The sequence below is a fragment of the Amblyomma maculatum genome, chromosome 10 (assembly GCF_055883805.1).
Source record: "Amblyomma maculatum isolate TAMU_Amacu chromosome 10, ASM5588380v1, whole genome shotgun sequence".
Lineage (NCBI taxonomy): Eukaryota > Metazoa > Arthropoda > Arachnida > Ixodida > Ixodidae > Amblyomma > Amblyomma maculatum.
This window is the reverse complement of record NC_139353.1, coordinates 10,943,298-10,964,467: the sequence shown is the minus strand read 5'-3', so window position 1 is coordinate 10,964,467 and position 21,170 is coordinate 10,943,298. Positions and strand designations below refer to the sequence as shown.

Below are 21,170 nucleotides of genomic sequence, written 5' to 3'. Positions count from 1 at the left end.
ATTTCGCAGTTCATAGAATTAATGTAATAGAAGCAGTCATGGGACTAGTCGTAATAAGGGCAGCTGTAGTACTAGTAAAATAATAATAGTCGTTTTAGTGCTTTTGTGGTAACAGCAGAGCACAGGTGGTTGTGATCTCTGGTGGTCGTTAGTAGCAGCACACAATAGAAATCGAACATCGCGTCACCTCTCTTGGATATTGCAATTCTTTTCGGCATTGTGAAATTCTATGCTAACTCGCTATCCCATGAGTGTGCACCTTCCTCGGTCTTGTGATTCAGCTACGTCAGAGCTTTGCGGAACGCCGTCACATAATCGCTTTTTGCAGTGGGGTCCGGAAGCATCTTTTATGGTGGCATTTGCTTTTTGATAACCTACTATGGTGGAATTCAAATGGCTCATCTGAATGCGGCTGTTTTGGCGTCACCGTGCGAGGCTGGCACTGCCCGTACACCGATGCCATCTTCACCATTATTACTTTATCTTTGCAGGTACCGACCGCTCTCCAGATACGACAAAAATACGATTATCATCAGGCTAGACAACGGCAAGACGATACGGGACTGCCGCTACCTGGCCGTGTACTGCCCAAAGTCTTCTGTGAGTTCGAATGCTACGCTGCTGACCTGCCTATTGATAAAAAAAAAACAATATTATTGGGATCTACAGGGCAAACGACGTGGAAGAGAGGAAAAGAAGCGCAAATCAAATTGAGCTTAGCGTCTTTTACATGCTTGAATGTTTTCGAAGTTGTTCCGCCGACATCAAGTGCATCAACACGAATCTCCTTAATTCGAACTTCACATATGTCAAACAAAAAATGGTGAGGGTTTAAGAGTGGCTTGAACCAAGTTAGAAGAGTGAAAGATTCAGATGCAGCTCGACATTTTTCTTTCGTCTCTCTTTACAAGAAAGAGGCCGAGACAACGCTCCAACTCCATCTCAGTCCATGCATACGGGTGGTGCGAGCGTGCAGTGAGCTCCGTCTTATATATATATATATATATACATAGCACTGGACGTGAGGTAGTGACATCACAGTGGTGCCATCAATGACGTCCAACGTCAAGGTCAGGATCACCAGTGGCCACGTGGCTGCCATTGTCATGCCACACCAGACACAGACACAAATTCTAAGTAGGATTTATGAATGCCTGCCGCATCATTCCACAGAAAGAAAAGCCAACAAAATGCGATGTCTCTCCCCGCTTCTTTAGCGCCATGTTTGCACCTCGCCGATAACACATTCTTCGAACAGAGCAGACGAAAACAAATTGGAAGATTGAACTATATATATACAAAAGTCGGCCACTCGTCGCCATCTCCATCCGGACGAGTTGAAATCTGAGGGGAGTGAGAAAACACGCCAACCTTAACTGCACAACTTTTTTAGTTAACGAGTGTGAGAAAAGTCTCGAAGACCTATATATCGAATTCCGTTAAAAGGAAAAAAAAAAGTCCGCGCAACTCAAACTTGCACTCATTTGCCGCTTCTTCACTCATTCGTTTTTTTTTTCTTTTTTTAGTATTTCTACTTTTTAATTTTGGTTGTTTTTCTCTTTTTAATGCTTGTACCCGTCCTTCCTTTTACTACTTTTTTTTTTCTGTTTTACTCTTTTACTCTTGACTGACTGTTTTCTATGTTGTAAGGTAATGACAAGGCCTGACATTAAAATTTCTGCACGTTTTTTGCAGAGTTTTGACGTATTTTGCACAGTTTCGACTTCCATGACTGTTTTGACGTCTGCACATTATATCGACATCCTTGGCTATTTTGACGCCGAATTGACTTTTTGGGCTCTAATTAGTTAACCAATTACTCCATATGAACGCAATTTTGCGCACAGACACATGTTTTCACTTTATACCTCGTGAAAGCATTCTTTTACACATCAATCAGTTCATTTTTTGACAATGAGGGTGTGACGCCCTCCGCTAACGCACAAATCCTATCCGCGCTTTATATAATTTCGCCTTAAAACTTGATATAATTGCATTCGTCATGCACTGTCTCTTCAAAACCGGATGGGCTGATAAGAAGCACTGCGGCCCGCGTGAGTCCGTAAGGCTCTTTGAATGATCGTTACCGGTATGTTGCAAATGAAGACCGCCCAGACTTGCGAGTACGCTTTTGCAGGCTAGTTGGTGCCTAATCATTCTGTTATTTTGCGCAAAAAACACGACACAAAGAAACGAGGAAAGCGCTTGTCCTGTCTACCTCGTTTCTTTGTGTCGTGTTTTTTGCGCAAAATAATAGAACGCCCAGACTGCTGAACCTACGCTGCTTGCCCTGCTCGCGCAGACGAGCCTCGCGCACGTTGAGATCCCGGCCGATCTGGACTACCCGAAGCCTGTGACTTTGGCTACCCGGATCTCCGGCGCCCACAACACCAGCGTTGACGCCGTCATGGTGGAAGACAAGACAACGTTGGTTCTCAGGAGTTTCTACTACGACGGTTCGGCATCAGGTTGGTGTCCTTCGAACAGCATAATTAAGGGACCTCGAAGAAGCCCATGCGTTCGAAGTTTTCGGACTCTTCCACTATACGCCGTCTCTCGTAGTCAGTGTTGCTTTGGGACGTTAGTCCTATGAAACCAGACCACTCAGCACCGATACAATGGCTGAAGGTGCACAAGACAGTACCTTAACCTTTGCACAGTTTGTGTTTATACAACCTTTTAAGACTGGTCTGTTGGACAGCTAATCGGACGCTTTGTTACTATATAAAATGGAACAGTGCAAAGTTGGAACGCAGCGAAGTAGACAGCGTGTCTACGTGCATAGTGCTTTGTGTTCCGTCCTCAGCTCTACCGTCCCACTAATGGTCAGTTCTCAGTATGTCATATTTCAGCACTACAAGGACCTCATAGTTGTTTTACTTACGGGAAGAACGAACGGAAAATGAAATGGCACGGTATTTTCCTTTTGCTGTCTTGGCCTCGTCGTGGTGGCTGGGTGGTACAGGAGACTCGACTGCCGATCTCGACGACGCGGACTCAATCTTATTGCCGCAGCGTCTGCGTTTCGACGGCGGTGAAACAACATGCGCCTGTCACTTGAAAAAAGGTTTGGCAGCAGTCTGCTGTAGACACAGCTGGTGGGAATCAGCTGAAGCAATGCAGTTGGGATTGAACTGGATCAGCCCCGTGGATGCCATGGCGAGCGTTGCTCGTGGCGATGTCCTCCGTAGACGTCTAACTGCCATGGTTTGGCAGTTAGTTTCGCATGTTTATGTCACCAATAGGGGGTATATTTGGTGCGGTCTGACGGGTGTGTTTACTTTATTGTGGTCCTGGCCATTAAACATCAGCGATGACCTTCAAATGACGCGCTTAGGCGTACAACGGACTGTGTGTCAGGTAATTGAACACTGGAAGTTGATCTCAGGTTGGCCTTCCAATGAAAGACAGGAATGAGTGTAGCATATACGACCGCGTTTAGGGCCGTCGATACTAAAGGAACACATTTGCTTTTACCTTCGAGTATGAATTCATGCTTTCCTAGCGCGAGTCATTCCCGAAATCACGTGATTGAAAATCTTGGGATGCTTCTGTGCCTATCCGGAGAAAAAAAAAAGGCATCTGTGCTTAATAGCTGTGACTTTAGAAAGTCAGAAAATGCAAAAGGGAATGCATACCGCTGAGCGTGCCCTCCAGGCTGTGGTGCAAACTTGTCTTCGGTAATTCTTTAAATCTTACAGAGCCGTATTTCCTGGTCGGAAAGGAGGACGCACTTGCTGGACAACGAGCGGCCATCATAAAGGAGCGGGGAACAAGGAGGTGGGATCGTGTTCACGTGCTTTCTCTTCTTCTGGGTGCCAGCTTATACAATGAGACATTTAGAATTTTCAGTAGTCATAGAGAAACCATTTCCTAAGTGTATACGCTTTTGATATTGGTGCACGTAGCTATTTCGTCCTAATGGAATTAAGTCAAATGGTGGTCTTTAGTTTCACTGATATATTTGTTAAAAGGGCACTGAGTTAGCATGCATTGCAGTAGGTCTGCATTGATTGGTCAGCACAAATGTTAATTTTGCATTAAACGTATGTATTTTATAAGCCAGCTAATTAAAATAAATGATGAATAGGTATCGCTGATGCCGATTATCTTTGATGGGAGATTTTAATGATGTCAGGACAATTTATGATATCTGCCTATCATTGAGGCTAGGCTACAGCACCTTTAAATCCCAGGCCGCGATCGGTGTTTTTTTTTTTTTTTCTGATTTTGATCTTGCCAGTTAGAAATCAGTATCTAAAATATATTTGTTCCAATCTTCTCAGTAATAAATTTGTTCTTAGCGGCTCAATAAACAACAGTGCCGCAAAGGGCCCGTTATACTAAGTGGCACGGGCAGAGGCTTTTTATTTTTCTTTCCTTTTCATGCCTCAACATAATATATGTATACTATATCGATCGCATGCCGCGTGCAAATGCTTACGGCGTTGTTGGAGGCTGTTCTGGTTTCTTTTTGTGCTTTACCTCAAACGTTCTTTCTGAGCTTTAAATTGAGCTTTTTCGTGAGCGTCGATTATTGCTCTTCGATGACAGCAGAGCCCTTTGGCAGCTACCACCTCCACACATTTAATTCTTGTGTTCACAAGGCAGCCCAATAAAGATTTTTTCTCCAGCAAAGCTCCAGTGACAGTCTGCTTGTCCGTTTTTCTAGGCGTTGTGACCGGAATTCAAGAATAGCATAGCCAGAATCAGCCGCCAATTATATAGGGACGAAATGTAAAAGTTGCGTGCGATTTCCTCACTGTCCCGTTACGAGCAATCCATTAAACACGAGTGGGTTACTGTTATGGCTCCTATTAGAGAGCCCGCAAAGTTTTCTCTCGAATCGCTGTTGGGTGACAGGTAATACTTTGCGCACTGATGGCATCTAGTCCGACTTAGAGAATTTGTCAAAAATGAGTACTTCACTGAAGTTCTCATGCAGAAATGCTGCGTGCATCATTTCGCATCATTTCACAAGAACACCTGGTGGCCGACATTTCTAGAGCCCTCCACTACGGCGTCTCTCATAGCCTGAGTAGTTTTGGGACATCCAACCTCATAAACCGAACCATCAAAGTCAGTGCTCGGTTAAGGCAGCTGCCATCTACCACCTGCCAGCGCCATACCCATGCTTTTTTTTTTTTTTTTTACGCGGACGCCAACGCGCAATTTTCGGGTAAGGAGGCCTTTATCGCTGTTGCGTTAAAACAAATATTCGCGCCGGCACGCCGATAAGAAGTGACGATACCACGTCGTATGTCCTACGTCATCACAGCTGGTATGTGGGAACTTAGAAGCAGTGTAAATATTTCTTTAGTGACAGCTTTCTTAGTTCTGCTTCTTGCGTACGCATGAGCTTATAACTATAGTTATAAGCTCATAACTGTAGTTATACGTGTGTGAAAGTTCTATAGAACTTTCACACACGCACTCCTGCAGTGGGTTAACCTAGGTGCAGCATGGATTACATCATAATATTGCAGTGCGCAGACCTCACAAGTTTAAACCGAGTGACGGGAATTTAACTCCAATATTACCTGCAACAAATGCGTTTTCTATACTATCTGCCAACGCACCCGAAAAGTGCCACGGAATCGCTTTGCAGTGAGCACAAAAATCGGGTAAGGTTATCTTCCTACGAAGCCCCACTGTTAGGCTAGGCCAGCGTTCCCAGCCATCATGTGGGAGATGGCTGAAAAACTTTTTAGGGCAACTTTTTCTTCCTTTTTTTTTACCCTGGAGTACAAACTAATGTCTCTCCTCGCAGGACCGAACGGCAGAACGAATACGTGAACGCGCTCGTGACTCTCGCCCTGCCGAGCAATGTCACGGTGGACGATATTGACTGGTTTTCAGTCTACTGCGCAAATTGCACGAAACCCCTGATCCACGTCCGCATCCCAAAAAACCTCAAAGTCCCTCCTGGCTCTGTATGGCCGCCCAGAAAGAAGGTGAGCTCGAAGGCTTCGCTTTGCAGGAATCCGTCGGGCGGGTAGTGGCTATGCGGTTAAAAATTCTTGTTCGGCTAATTATTCAGGCAGTGAAGAAAATTGAGTTAGCAAACCCGCCGCGTCATCGTCTTCGATGGTGTTCTAAGATATTCTAATATACTTACTGAACACTGGGTCGCGATTTCGGTCACCCAAGCCTCGTACATGATTGATTAATTGATTAATTGATTTTTTTCGCATTGTGATTAAGAGTAAAGAAGAAGATCATCGAGCACGTGCATCATGAGTGCACGTTGATCAACCACACGCGTTCAGATTATGGCGGAGCCCTCCTCTTCGCGGCAGTATACCTCGTCGCGGCAGTTTCAATCGCTGTGAGAAAAAAAAGGGGGGTAAATATTACTGTCATCAATATCATGGCACGGGCAGAGGCACTTTATTTTTCTTTACTTTTGTCTGCCTCACCATAGAATATGTCATCAGTATCATGCACAGCAAGTTGAAACAAAATATATAAAACGTGTAAGAAAAATGGAGACGAATGTTATAATCAAGACATGTTATCCTAAAAAGCAAAGCAACATAGAGCTGAATGTTTTAAACAAACGGCGCACTGACGGGGTAACAGTCCGAAACTGTTCTATATCGAGCTTGTAGGTGCCGTAGGTCACGCACGCACGCACGCACGCACACATACGCGCACACACATGCACGCGCGCGCACACACACACACACACACACACAAGCGCGCGCACGCACACACACACACGCGTACGCACAGGCGCACTATATACAGCTTCTCTCATAGCCTGAGTCGCTTTGGGACGCAAATCCGACAAACCAACGCTATACATCTGTGTACTATACAGAGTATAGTCAAATAGAATATATTATTCTAGTTCACTATAATACATAGTAACTGCAAGCCTATTATCCTGCCGCTTTAAAAATATGGGTCGCCTGAATAGGCTCTGCTTCCTAGACGCCAGCACGACCTATAGGAAGGAGCAGAGTAACAATGAGGCTAAATCACTGTATTCTATTTTTCCTTTAAACCATCTTTCATTTCGTTCATGGTGGCCACAGAAAGTTCTTGTAAGATGTGTTTCATAAAATGGCATACTACTGGGAGGATTTTTTACCGTTACTCGGTTGTCGCCAAAGACAGTTATTTGATACTGACCACAGAACCCTATCCTGGAGCCATTACGCCACCTCTAAGAGTCAAAAGGTACCGAAAGGTGGAGACGAATTCTCCTTTTACAAAACAGATAATTGGAGTTTAAAAAGCGATTTCTGTGCTCCACTGTAAATTGCTGAAGTATAAGATATTACGTGGGCTGAAGACTACCGACAAAAGGTGTAAATGCCAAGCAGTCGCTAAAAGGATTTTTTTTTTTTTTTGAGAAGCTGTTGTAGTAAGGTCATGACTGGAAACTGCAGCAGATATCTTTGTCATGGCCATAGATGGATTTCTGCATACGTGTGCCAGCGCCATGGTCAACATGACAGACGGGGAACGTGGAAGCTGGAGAGAGTATAGGCTCTCTAGAATGAACACATCCGCTGCCATCGTAATTTCGGCTGCCGTATGGTTGTGTTCGCTTGCAGGGCAACGGTGTGGAACAGCGATTGGGGATAGCGAGACATGGGCTAACGTTTTTCAGAACTGACACCAAGACGCTTCTAGCGCCATATACCGTATTCTGCATTTATTGTTTTTTGAGTATCTCTCCCGCATTTTCAAATATTTATTCGCGTTCCCGTGGCTTAGACTCACTACAAGGCTCTTAATTTGGTTAGTGGCTAGCGCGCAAGAAAGACGCACACAGAAGGCAAGTGAACAGGACATCTAGCATGTGTCTTGTCCACTTGTCTGTGTGCGTCTTCCATGCGCGCTAGCCACTCTGTTTGGATCCACTAATGCCTTTTTTCTGGTTTATTATATATATTTTTTTTATGCTTCAGTCGAGAACGCCCTTCCTGAGCCGGCAGCAAGCGCCCGACGATCCATCGAAGTTCGCCAACTGCGAAGCCGTAGTCGCCGATACGATACAAGTGGGCTGGCACCTGGAGACAGACACCATCACGTTCCACGTGCGAGCAAGGGCCAGTGAGTCTACTATATAGCAAATGCTCACTACTGATACACAAAGCTCGGAATATACCCGAGTATAACGCCACAGAGGACACTTAAAATGGGCGCATGTATACAGAGGCAAAACATGAAGCGAAGCCCACTTCCAGCAAACCACGATAACCAAGAGAAACAAAAATCCCGTGCACAATATGCGTGCATGAGCCTTTCCCGGAAATAATCGGACGATTTTCAAAAAAGCGCTTCCTGGGAGTCCGCATATGACTCGCCAGTCTTGCGTATGCACCTGGCACGGTGCAAATATAAGGTGCAAACTCTGCACCTGCTCATAACAGTATATAGGCAAGGCGTTTTGACATCTGCACGGACAGGTTGAAAATGTCTGGGAAGGCATTGTCGAAGTCCTGTCGTAGATAAAAGGAGTTGACCTTGGTTCCTAACCGAGATCTGTTTAGTTACTCGCTTTGTTGTGCACACATTGTTGGAAGTCAGCGTCGCGTCTTGTGTAATTCCTACGTTCATTACATTTTTTTTTTGCTAGTATATTACTGTCCCCCAATACATTCCTACTTCTTTTAGGTTTCTGCATTCAAGGTTTCCTTATTAAAAGAGCCATCCTCTGGCTCTCTCTTAACATGCTGATGTTTGCCGAACAGCAGCAAGGGTTCTTGCCTTATGGCATGTTCACTCAGTAGTGTCTGGCGTCTGTACGGCCTTTGGCAACAGCGGCACCTCAGAAAAAGGGGTGGAGGGTTCTGATAAGCGTCACAAGCGTAGTTACCGCAGCAGTTGGTGCAACAAATTGTTTTTGCCTTGTGTATCAGTCACACTGCAGTGCTTGGCTTGCGGACGCTATCAGCGGCTACCTAGACAAGAGAATGATGGAACGCTCTGATAAGCATAAGCGTTACAATAGCAGTAAGTGCAGCACTCGGTACAACAATTAAGGGTTCCAACCTTATGTCTCATTAACATTGCAGTGCCTGGCATGTGGACGGCCTTTGGCCTCAGCGGTGCCCCAGACAAGAGCATGATGGAAGGAGCTGACGTGGCCGTGGTGTACATCAAGGAACCGAACAACCTGGTCAACGTTGTCGACTTCCTTATCACGGCCAAGTCACAAGTGCGATAATCCGACAATTTTTTTAGGGACTACCCAAAGTACACGGGTCGTCCATTCGGCATTTGTAAAGGCCACGTGGGCCTCGGTGTCTGGTCCTGCTCGAAATCTCAGGGAAACAGGCCTCTACTTTTTCTTTTAAGAGACCGTGAAAAGCGATTTACTGAGTCTAGGAAACGCGCCCATGCAATAGATGTGCCATCAATTCTCTTCTCAACGCAATTTGTTTTTACGTTAGCTTGATCAGCCCCGAGCATACGGGCGATCGAAAATTATACTCCCCATCTGCTCTTTAACTCAGGCCACGCCGGCGCGCAAGAAGAAAAAAAGAAAAGTCTTAACGGCACCCCGCAATGCCCCGTCCCACCCTTGTAACTTCTTCATCATCATCATCAGCCTGACTATACCCACTGCAGGGCTAAGGCCTCTCTCATATTTCTCCAATTAACCCGGTTCTGTGCTAGCTGCATCCCCTGCGAACTTCTGTGACCCCTGCGAACTTCTTAACCACATCCGCCCACCTAACTTTCTGCCGCCGCCTGCCCCCCCGTAACCACGTGGTATGAACGTGCCTGCATGACCTAAGGTCATGACTGAAAAGGAGGGTGGGGCAAGAATGCTGGAAGGTCTTTTTCCCACACCGTCCCACGTCAGTGGAGAAAACTAAGGCGGAAGCTCCTGCCAAATCGTCAAAGTCACGTGATTTCGTCTCGTGACATCGCGCAACCCTGCGACCTGTCATTCTTAACTGTCACCTGCAAACTGCCAGCTCCGATAGCAATATGCATGTGATTTTAAACCGAAAATTTTGATGGTCCAGCTTCGTGAGTTTAGCCGTGGTCGACCAAGGCCTCAACTGCGCATGTGCCTTCGTTATTGCAACCAGCTATGCTGGGCTTCTCAGGTGCGCCGCATGCCACTTGGCATAGTGTACAGGTAGTGTAGTACACTGCAACCTATATAGATTAGCAAAAAAAAAAAGGAACCTTTGGAGAGAAGTGCGTTTCAACCCAGAAATGTTTCTTGAGTAGTGTGTACGTAACCGCTCAGGCTTCAGGCTGATTGTGATCATCCTGTCGTACCTTCGATTAGTGTAGGCGTGAAAGTAATCTGCGTTTACGTTGTGATCGCAGTGCTCAGGATCCAGTGGCGTGTGCGCGGACACCGATCAGGGCGGCACCAATGACCTGACGGTCAAGAAGGCCAGCTATGCAAACGGCATACTCGACGCCGTCTACTCCCGCAAACTAACCACAAGTACGCCAGTCCCTTCTTATTCAGGGATGCCCTACTACGCTGACTGCAGTTCCTTATACACCGGGGAAAAAAAGGCTGGCATGTTGGTTACGCGTATTGTATTGCGAATTAGCAATACGGTTGCTCCTTAGCCGGCTGCTTCTTGTGTTCAATGCTATCACTACCCCAAACACTATGGCCATTTCGATTATCTCCCTCTTACGTGGCCTCCAATTTAGCTGTCTTCTCTGTCACCTACCATTCTCCTCACTGCCCGCCCCGCAGTTCTTCCTCCGCACACTCTTACAGCGAGGCAACAGGACGCCGCTAAACTGAACCAAGAACCGTTGCTTAATGAGGGCGGAGAGGGGGCTAAAGTTGAAATTAATAATGCGATTATAGTACTGCAGTTCGTCACAGCAAACCTCACCGCCGTTAGAAACGAAACTCTCTGGTTGGCTCACAGTGATGACATCATATATGTCACGGGGTAACGAAGGACCAGTCCCATTAATAATTGGCTCCTAGCTGCGTGATTAGTCGAGTCAGTGATGGGATCTTTCACATATATGACCACGGTGGATCAATGACAGGGTACCAACCACAGGAGAAAATTTCGAAAATGACCTATTGGGCGCATATGAAAAATTCAGACTCAACCGATCGGTGTCGTATGATGCTGACAAATGCAGCAACAAAACTGGCTCAAAAATGCAGCTCAGAACTTGAATGCTATCACATTTCCCCTTAAAGATATTTACTTGGTCTCGTGAATTTTTGTTTTTAATATGTAGCAATAACCTTGGCACAGATATGTCGCTTTATATGCTCAGTTCACAACTGCTTTGTACCAGAAACTAGTCCGTATAGTTGTTGCGTAATTATTATTGACAACCTTGTAAATACATCCGCAAGAGGTTAATAACTAAAAAGGAAATGCACCACTTTGATATCTACGTGTTCTAAAAACCCTCTTCTCTGTAATAAAGCTGATGTTTTTGTTTTTAATCTATAGTATTCATGAAACGAAGAGTTGAGCTAAAGTAAGCAGATTAACATGCAAACATTTGTTACAGAAATGACTTTCAAAACAACTGCTCATGTGCGTCGAAAATTGAACGTGTTATTTTACTCCTAATAACACGTTACTCCTAGCCCCGCCGGGGTGGTGCAGTGGTAAGACGCCCGACTACTGTGCCGGAGTTCCCGGGTTCGAACCCGACCGCGGCGGCTGCGTTTCGATGGAGGCGAAACGAAGTGGCGTCCGTGTGCTGTGCGATGTCAGCGCACGTTAAAGATCCCCAGGTGGTCGAAATTACTCCGTAGCCCTCCACTACGGCTCCCCTTTCTCTCTCTCCACTTTCACTCCCACCTTCCTCCCTTCCCTTACGGCGCGGTTCGGGTGTCCACAGAGCAAGTGTGACAGTTACTGCGCCTTTCCCTTCCTGTGAACCAATTATTAATTTACTCCTATAAGCTTTATAATTTACAAGCAAGAAACAAAGGCATATTCTACATTCGCTAATTATGAAATGCCGAAGAGTGGAGTAATATTGATAATTAAAGTTTATTCCCTTGATTGTTTCACTTGCCGCGTCGTATGCCTTTGCTTTTAGTCGCGAAAATGCTGCATTGTAACCTACAAAAGTTCCGATTTGCAGATTATTTTTTTATGGAGATTCAAAGATACGTTCCGTGTGCTGTGCGATGTCAGCGCACGTTAAAGATCCCCAGGTGGTCGAAATTACTCGGTAGCCCTCCACTACGGCTCCCTTTTCTCGCTTTCCACTTTAGCTCCCACCTTCCTCTCTCTCCTTACTGTGCGGTTCAGGTGTCCACAGACACAAGTGACAGATACTGCGTCTTTCCCTTCCTGTGAACCAATTATTATTATTATCGCACAACACACGGACACCTCTTCGTTCGTGTCCTGTGCGATTGATTTTCTGATTTATTTCTGATTTATTTATAGGAAGGGAAAGGCGTGGTAACTGTCTCACTTGTTTTCTGTGGACACCGCAACCGCGCCGTAAGGGAAGGGAGGGAGATGGGAGTGAAAGTGGAAAGAGAGAAAGAGGAGCCGTAGTGGAGGGCTACGGAGTAATTTCGACCACCTGGGGATCTTTAACGTGCGCTGACATCGCACAGCACACGGACGCCTCTTCGTTTCACCGCCATCGAAACGCAGCCGCTGAGGTCGGGTTCGAACCCGGGTACTCCGGCACAGTAGTCGGGTGTCTTACCACTGCACCACCCCGGCGGGGCTGTCCTGTGCGATGTCAGCGCACGTTAAAGATCCCAGGTGGTCGAAATTACTCCGTAGCCCTCCACTACGGCTCCTTTTTCTCTCTTTCCACTTTCACTCCCACCTTCCTCCCTTCCCATACGGCGCGGTCAATTGGTTCATAGGAAGGGAAAGGCGCAGTAACTGTCACACTTTGTTTTGTGGACACCTGAACCGCGCCGTAAGGGGTGGGAGGAAGGTGGTTGTTAAAGTGGAAAGAGAGAAAGAGGAGCCGTAGTGGAGGGCTACGGAGTAATTTCGACCACCTAGTGATCTTTAACGTGCGCTGACATCGCACAGCACACGGACGCCTCTTCGTTTCGCCTCCATCGAAACGCAGCCGCCGAGGTCGGGTTCGAACCCGGGTACTCCAGCACAGTAGTCGGGCGTCTTACCACTGCACCACCCCGGCGGGGCTTACGGCGCGGTCGTGCGGTCCGAAGAGAGAAAGTAGAGAAGAAAGAAAGAGAAAGTAGAAAAAAAAAGAAAAAAGAAGAGGGAGAGGGAAAGAAACACGCGCGCCGCAGCAGCCGTCGTCCACCACCTAAACGATGGAGGGTGCAATGACGGGAGGAGAGGGAGGTGGTGAAGGGTGGCAGTTCCTGGCCATACGGGGCTGATGATAGTGTTAGCTAGTCCCTTTGTAACGGGGCTGGGACGGTAGGTCAACGCCGCTTGCGGCGGGGGGCTAGCTAGCCACTGAATTTTATCTGTTGTAGGCCAGCATTGCACCCGCCACTGCTTTGGTGGTGGACGACGGCTGTTCTTGCGGCGCGCGTCTTTTTCTCCCTCTTCTTTTTCCTTTCTTCTCTATTTTCGCTTCTGTCCGCACGAGGCAGCGGAGGTAGCAGGCCCGTGCATTTTCTTTTCCTTCTTCTTCCTACAGCCACAACAACAACAACACATGACGGCCTACAACAGATAAAAATATGGTGGCAGACTAGCCCCACCGAAAGAGGCATTGACCTACCAGTCCCAGCCCCGTAGGCAGAGACAGGTGGGTCCCCTGCCTACGGGGCTGGGACTGGTAGTCCTTTTCTTTCTTTTCTATTTTCTCTTCTGTCCGCACGAGGCAGCGGAGGTGGCTCAAATACAGAGCCAGTAGCAGTCCCGTGCATTTTCTTTTCCTTCTTCCTATAGCCACAACAACAACAACAACAACAACAACAACAACAACAACAACAACAACAACAACAACAGCCCCGTAGGGCCAGGAGCAGCCACCCCCGACATTAGTCCGAAGCCCTCCACTACGACATCCCTTTCTCTCTGTCCGGTTTCACTCCCAACTTCCTCATTTCCCTTACGGCGCGGATCAGGTGACCACAGAAGAAAGCGTTTTTTTGATACTGCGCCTTTCCCTTCCTGTAAACCAATTATTATTATTATTATTATTATTATTATAACTCGGCTAGTTTTTTAGAGCTGATATTTTTAAGTCTATTATTAACACAGTACTATTAAGTCTATGCTGGTGAGGGCAAATTAGGGCGCAAAAAGTGGACGAAAAAATGTGAGGCCACGAGCGTAAGCGCGGTTCAGGTGTTCACAGAGAAAGGGAGACAGACACTCGTCTTGTGTTATTGTGTTACATAGGCATCAAGACAGCCAGGACCGATTGGCGCGTTATGTCTTACATAAAAAGGAAGAAAAATAAACAAATATTCCATAAACTTTCTTAGGTGTCGCTGACTTCGGCTTCGTTCGCAGAACGATGAAATTAAGGCTCAATATATTGCGCCAATTTCTGCATTTTAGCGCAGCATTTTCAAGGAATTAGTAACGAACGAATGGCTGCAACGAACACCTGCGTGATCGTTACAGCCAAAAAATCGAAATATCCTGGCTCTACTGTATTCGGCAAAACATTCGTGATGATCTATAAGCACAAGAAAATTTCGCAAATGGGATACAGTAATGAGAGAGGCCGCAGAATGTGTTGATTCTGCAACAGCTTGTTTGTACAAAAATGAAGTATTCAATATTTTTGAAATAGAAAAGCAAATCGACGAACTTTCACGAACTGCTTTGGGCTTTTACGGAATGTCGTGCGTAAATAGATGGTCGGATTTGTACGGGGCCGGAACTGGATCTTTGTAGAACCAGGCCAAGCTCGTATGATGCCGAGACATTACAGATACCAAAAATATTATCCATAACATCAGTGCGCGCTATATTTACTTTCCGGTTTTAGAACCTTTTGAACATTTTAAATTTTGTACAGTCTGTTGCGAAATGAAAACAAAATGCAGATTTTATAGGTACAACCCATTTTTATAAGATCCAAGTGAGTCGACCATCACATATGTTATGCCGCATACTGTCGAGCTCGGATATATTGAATTATCTGCATGCGTTCCCCTTGAGAGTCCTACATAAACATTATTGGAAATTAGTGCAGTATAACAAACCCCAATTTCGCTCATCATTCGATATATCAAACTGCGCGCCGCACCCCTGAAAGCGACGCCTCTCATGACGGCGGTCTTCAGTCACTTTTCCTGCATACAGGAGGACCAATCACACGACATTCCGCACATGCTGTCAACGCTGTGAAACAACGTTTGGATGTAGACGTTGAGTTTGCTTGGGGATGAGCTTCGATATCCTGTTTCAATTTCCCCCACGACGTCACTTTTAGGCGGTGAAGCTAATAGAACTGATATGAGGCCATGATATGATCTTGCCCCATCACGATATATGCCCCAAAAAGCATTACCTGTTGTAGTTCGCTAAAACAAATGGTGTCACAAATATTCGATTTTTGTAAACAGGACGATACCCACATTATTTGCTGCTTGACCCTCGTTCGCCCACGCGGGCTTTCATCTTTATCCCCGTATATTGATTTCCCATGGATGATACTGTGCTGCAAGATGACTGGTGCCTTAGCAAAAGTACGCGTGCTGCAGTCGTATAATTTAGCGTGCTCTGTTCTAATCGACGTTTGCGAACGGACTAATGTCACCATGAACTATATAATCCGTTTCATTTCCCTCCCATCTTAATTCATATCGTAGTTTGTCTTTGGAAAACGATTCTTGCGAGGTAGGTCATGTCTCCACTATTTTTTGTGGGATGTTTTGTCCGGCATGTGGGACTGTGTAACGGTGGAGTTGAATCATACATAAAATAGGAATCGTTATATTACAGGGGCTCTGGTGCGGATAGTAACATAGCTTCTTGGCTTAGTCTGAGGCTTGACTTGCTTTCGCGCAGCTGACAGTAAAGACAAGCCAATACCGGCTACGGGTCCGGTGGCTGTAGTTGCAGCTCAAGGCCCCACTAACAAGGATCATCCGGAAACCGTGCTCTACCACACAATGATAGTCACTAGAGGTAAGTACGTACACGAAACATTGTTCAGCGAGGAACGCGACTGAGGCGGATAGTTACGTCACGGGATGGCGTCATTTCGAGTAGATCGCGAAGTGCGGAGGATATAAATATAAAGAAAATATTACAAGGGGGCTGATGAAAGGCGAATTGGGCGTAGCTCATCTTGGAAACAAAAGTCAGTGCACACACGCTCTTTTTTCTTTCTCCAAGGTGCGCTACATCCAACATCCCATTATTCTGCAACATATTTTCATAGCGCTAGTGTCCACTCTTCCTAGTCTTTCATTCATGTGCACTAATTTTCTTTTTCCAAGATGAAAGGCTAATGGCTTGAACCCCCCCCCCCCCCCCCCCCCCCTTTTCCCTCACGTCTGTTTGCATACTTACATAGTACCCACAGCGGCCTGGTAGCCAATCTACGCCGTCACTTCACTATACTCTAGTAATTGCTTGTAGTAATGTAAAGCTATCCCAGGTTTTCCAAATTAGGCTTCAGAATAAATCGCCCTGTCTTTCCCAGAGGTTTCCACTGGCACTCTTTGCACGTTTCAATGCATTTTGCCCCGCACCACGAAACTAGTTTGTGATTCAAGAAAACAGCCAAAGCAACATCTACAAGATTTCTGTACAATTGCGTCTCTGGTAAGAGTAATATTTAATATAAATCAAATTAAAACGCACACATAAAACAGCGTTCCCTGTACAAGTCATAACAGGCTTTACCGTCAAAAGTAAATTTGAAGGTGCCTTTATCAAAAAGAAATTAATTTCGTTCAATCCAAAGTGTAAAGGCTGAGATTTAGAAGGGGCGCAATGACAATTAGTGTACATAATTTTATATTCAGAAGTGCATTAAAAGAGGGCGATTAAATTAAAAAATTTTTCTTAATGTTGTTTTTCGTTTACATTTGGCAGCACCATTACATACTATTGACACAAAGAACGTACGCGAACGCATCTCCAAGCGCTTCTGGAAGACAGTTACAGATGGAGATCGCTTCATTGCTCAATTAGTATTTGTGAGATAATAGAGGCACAGATTAAGGGATTAGCCGTTCAACTATCTTGCAGCAAAATGCATGTGCGCACACGAGGGTCCGCAAAGGAACCGCAGCATTTTCATTTTGTTGTGCTATGCCTTTGCGAGGAAACGTTGTGCCGTCTCCGTGTACGATCACTGCGCTTTTTTCTGACTGGCTGCGCAGACCCCGTGGTGAAGCTGCAGTTTGACCGGAGCCCGCAGCGCAATTGCCCGGATTTAGGCGGCGCGGTAATACCCCCGTCAACGTCCACTGGGGGCGAACAGTTGTTCGGTGGCCGCGACCTTTTAAAGTCGTACAACATCGACACGTTCACCGCCCGCATCGGGCCCACGGCTGGCGTCCACGGCTACGAGAAGATCACTGGTACGTGTGGATGCCGCGTTCTGGTGTAGTCTAGTGCCGTTCGATGGACATCACTACAGTTTTACCGAAAACGGTTTAAGTGTTCGGCCTCAGTAGAAGGCGTTATAAGACACCATGAAGTGCAACGCGTCAAGATGATTGGTCAGAGTGTAGTGACGTCACGATTACGCGACGCTAAGAAAAACGCGTCTTTGATTAATCCGCACTTGCAGTTGTGACGTCACAACCACCTTCTTTTACTCCTTCCATCTCTCTCCCTCGCATGTCTGCCCCGCCGCAGTGGTGCATTGTTTAATACTGTGCCAGAGCATCCGGGTTCGAGCCCGACGTTCGGCGGCTGCGTTTCGATGGAGGCGAAACGGAGTGACGCCCATGTGCTGTGCGATGTCAGTGCACGTCAAAGAACCCCAGATGGCCGAAATTTCCGAAGTCCTCCACTACGACGTCTCTCATAGCCTGAGTCGCTTTGGGATGCTAAACCCCTTAAACCGAACCAAAACAGACCAACCTCGCATGTCTCTCACGCCAGACGTCCACCCTAAAAACACATCCAGTTACAAGCCCGATTTCTACATCCCATTTTAAAAATCCGCACCGTTTTATATGTTGTTACGCAGATATAAACGCTGGGCCAATTTTTCCCAAATCCCATCACAGTGGTGGGGTGGTTAGGGCACTCGACTTCTGTTCCTTGTGATGCGGGATGGAATCCCTGCCGCGGCGGCCGCTTTTCGTTTCAATGGAGGCGAAAAGCAAGGCGGCCGTGTGCTTTGCGATGCTGGTGCACGTTAAGGAACCCCGGGCGGTCGGAATTTCCGTAGTCCTCCACTACGGCGTCTTTCATAGCTTGAGTCGTTTTGGGACGTTAAACCCGATAGAAGAAACCAAACCAAATTTTCCTAACAAGGCTTAGTCATAGTCAGTTGGAACATAAGTTTGCAATTACGCCACATTGAATTCTTCCGTGACAAAAAGTAACCCGCTGCAATAAAAAAAAAAAAAAAGAAAAACTTCTCTCAACAAGCAGCAAACCATCAGAAACAAAAGCTCAACAGTTTTGATGCTTCGGGATCATCTCATCTAGCCAAACATCAATAAGCTGATTTCATTCACTTCTCTGTCGGCATGGGTGTTGTCGGCGGTTGCGATGTGATCGAAAGTCATGAGGATGACTTAGGCAAACGGTAATTGACAGGCGAAATGGCAGGGCACTGACTATTCGTCGGGTTCTGTGACTTCACGAGACCTCATGATATGGCCGAATAAGCGGGAGCTGCCAATTCAAGCAGCTTTTCGAGATATGAGAAAGGGAATTGGGAATCTAACTCTCCGGAACCCTAGCATCCTCAGTCAGACACGCAAGAACCAAGTGCGTTGGCGTGGCTTGTGTAAAGCGGGGCTCTATACCTATGTCGAATGGCCTTTTATATACAACGCAGTAGCGTATACGATTGATGAAAAGTTAAATGTATGTGAAATAATAGAGGTATTAAATAAGGAATTAGTGAGCTAGCAAAGTGCGAACTTGCCTAAGGAGGGCGGTAGTCAATTTGTGATATAAGGCCGATCGATGATTGGTTTATTTTTATGAGTTCACGAGATCACGTGACGTTGACACGAGTTGAGATCTCCCAAATGGGGCGGCTGTTGTGAGCTGGGAATCAAACTTGAGTGGAAACTGAGCCAGACACGTCAAGATGATGAGGTAGCACACGCTGGTTCGAAGAGCTTGATTAAAGCAAGGCTTTACATCTATTTCGGGTAGTCTTTAACTTACGTCTCTGTGCTGTGTGTGAGGTAACGGAGGTGCAAGCTCAGATATCAGTCATTAAGCCAGTAGTAAAGGCCATGTGTGTGAACGAAGGTCCACAAGGGGAGCGTTAACAGTATATGAATACGGCGCCGTACCCTTGAAGGTATCACGCTTATGTAACCGTGGTTTTGTAAAGTTATGTCTTATAAGTGCTGGTTTCCCTTACCTTGCACCGTTGGTTAGATTGGACTGTAAGTGACCATCGCAGCGTGAAAAATTTATTTATCCTGTTCAAGCTTGACTAAAGCTGTTCGCTCTCGTATTAGTTGTGAGTGTATATGCATGCGATGGTTCGAACGAGCCAGTGTTGTATCGCCACAGACACATGCGCTTTGCGTGATATGCTTCTTGCCGTCAGGCATAAGGAAACATAGGAATGGCGTGAAATTAAGAGCGTCAGTACTTGATGGCCGCCACTCTATCGCGAGATTTAATTGTGTTTGTCTTGACTATGGCGTTTTTAATATGATTGAAGATACCTGCATTAGCCTGTGAAGAGATCAGTCTTATTCCGCTAACAAATGCGAGTTACTATCATTCTAGTCTAAATCATGAAGAAATGGACATGAGAATGACATGTAATACGAAGTCAAGATAACCGATGGTCACTAAAGGTAACGAATTGGATTCCAAGATAACGCAAGCATAGCGAAGGGTGATATAAAGTCAGGTTGACGTATGAGAGGAAAACGTTTGGGGTGTTAAAGTGACTGCAGCCGGCCTGGACTAGGGTTAAAACGAGAGGGATATGGGAGGGGATGCAGTGTGTGGAAACAGGCTTATGATAGTGATGCGTTATTTTGTAACAATGATGCTTCCTCGAGAAACTAGGGCTCAGGTTGTGATCAGTTGCACTATTGCTGTTTCCACATATTGACGCATTGCGTTCGTGTTGTGGCTATAATATGAAAACGGGAATGTGCGAAGCAAGGAAATGATGGTTATCCTCCGGTTTTGTTTGTCTTCATTTCATCTTTCACTTTCCTCTTTATCCCATTCGTCGAGTCACGGTTGATGTATCCCACGAAGATGAGTCAGGTGATGTTCTTTTCTTACTCGTAAACATTTTCGCAATTTTAATCAACTAGATAAAGCCAAACTAATCTGTCAGCGAAATCTTCGAATTCTATATTTTCCTCGACAAATAGGTGAAAGTTTTTCCGCGGCTGCGGAAACGCAGGTGGCAGTGGTGGTGGAAACTGGGAAAAAGAGGAACCAGCAGCACCATAGATTTGCACAAGAATCTTATGAGGTCGTGTACGCAGTCTTGATTCTAGCAAAATCTACCTTAGTAAATGCCACGTGAAGACGCAAAAAGCTTCACACCGCGTACCTGCAGCACAGTTTTTCTTGAACCAGCGCATCCTTTTTTTTTTTTTCAGCACCAGCTACGACGCACGCTTCGACTGCATTAGGAGCTTTTTAGGTGCATTAGTTCAGTTCAGTTGCCAATATGAGACGCTACTCGGAGCAGTCAGAGTTGCTGTATATACTAGCATACCTTTGGTACCACGCATATACAGTAACTCTTAGGAGCGGGTTCAGTTACCGATCTCTAAGGCTGCTGACCGCTGTTTGGATTCTCCCGCTTTCCGTCGTGTGGCTCTACTCGGATTGGCTTTTTAGAGTCACTCGATAATTTGAAAATTATCGAGTGACTCTAGTACTTCTCGCCCGGTGACGTTGAACAGCGACAGGGAAGTGTATGAAGAGAGGTTAGCAGACGACTTTAGACCAACCAGGTATCATGTATCCCCCCCCCCCCCCCTAGAGGAATATCCAGTAAGAACAAGAACAATATTTGGCTGGCGCTGAAAAATAGAGGAAGCTCTGGCTGAGTTTAGCATACTGTATGCGTGTATATATCGTAGCCGTTATGAGATTTTATGGATGTGCGTGCCCTACCGGGAGTATGCGAAA

At 46.0% G+C, this 21,170-nt stretch overlaps 1 protein-coding gene across 1 annotated transcript in view; it reads left to right on the top strand.

Annotated features, from left to right (window-relative positions):
• LOC146175585 (protein Skeletor, isoforms B/C-like) overlaps positions 1–21,170 on the top strand; it is a 32,536-nt gene that overhangs the window by 5,777 nt on the left and 5,589 nt on the right. Inside the window, exons 4-12 of the mRNA XM_084580829.1 lie at positions 492–600; positions 2,303–2,468; positions 3,702–3,780; positions 5,771–5,954; positions 7,923–8,067; positions 9,033–9,175; positions 10,306–10,429; positions 15,912–16,031; positions 17,237–17,443. Coding sequence (XP_084436955.1) covers positions 492–600; positions 2,303–2,468; positions 3,702–3,780; positions 5,771–5,954; positions 7,923–8,067; positions 9,033–9,175; positions 10,306–10,429; positions 15,912–16,031; positions 17,237–17,443 — 1,277 coding nt within the window. The remainder of the gene's footprint in view (positions 1–491; positions 601–2,302; positions 2,469–3,701; positions 3,781–5,770; positions 5,955–7,922; positions 8,068–9,032; positions 9,176–10,305; positions 10,430–15,911; positions 16,032–17,236; positions 17,444–21,170) is intronic.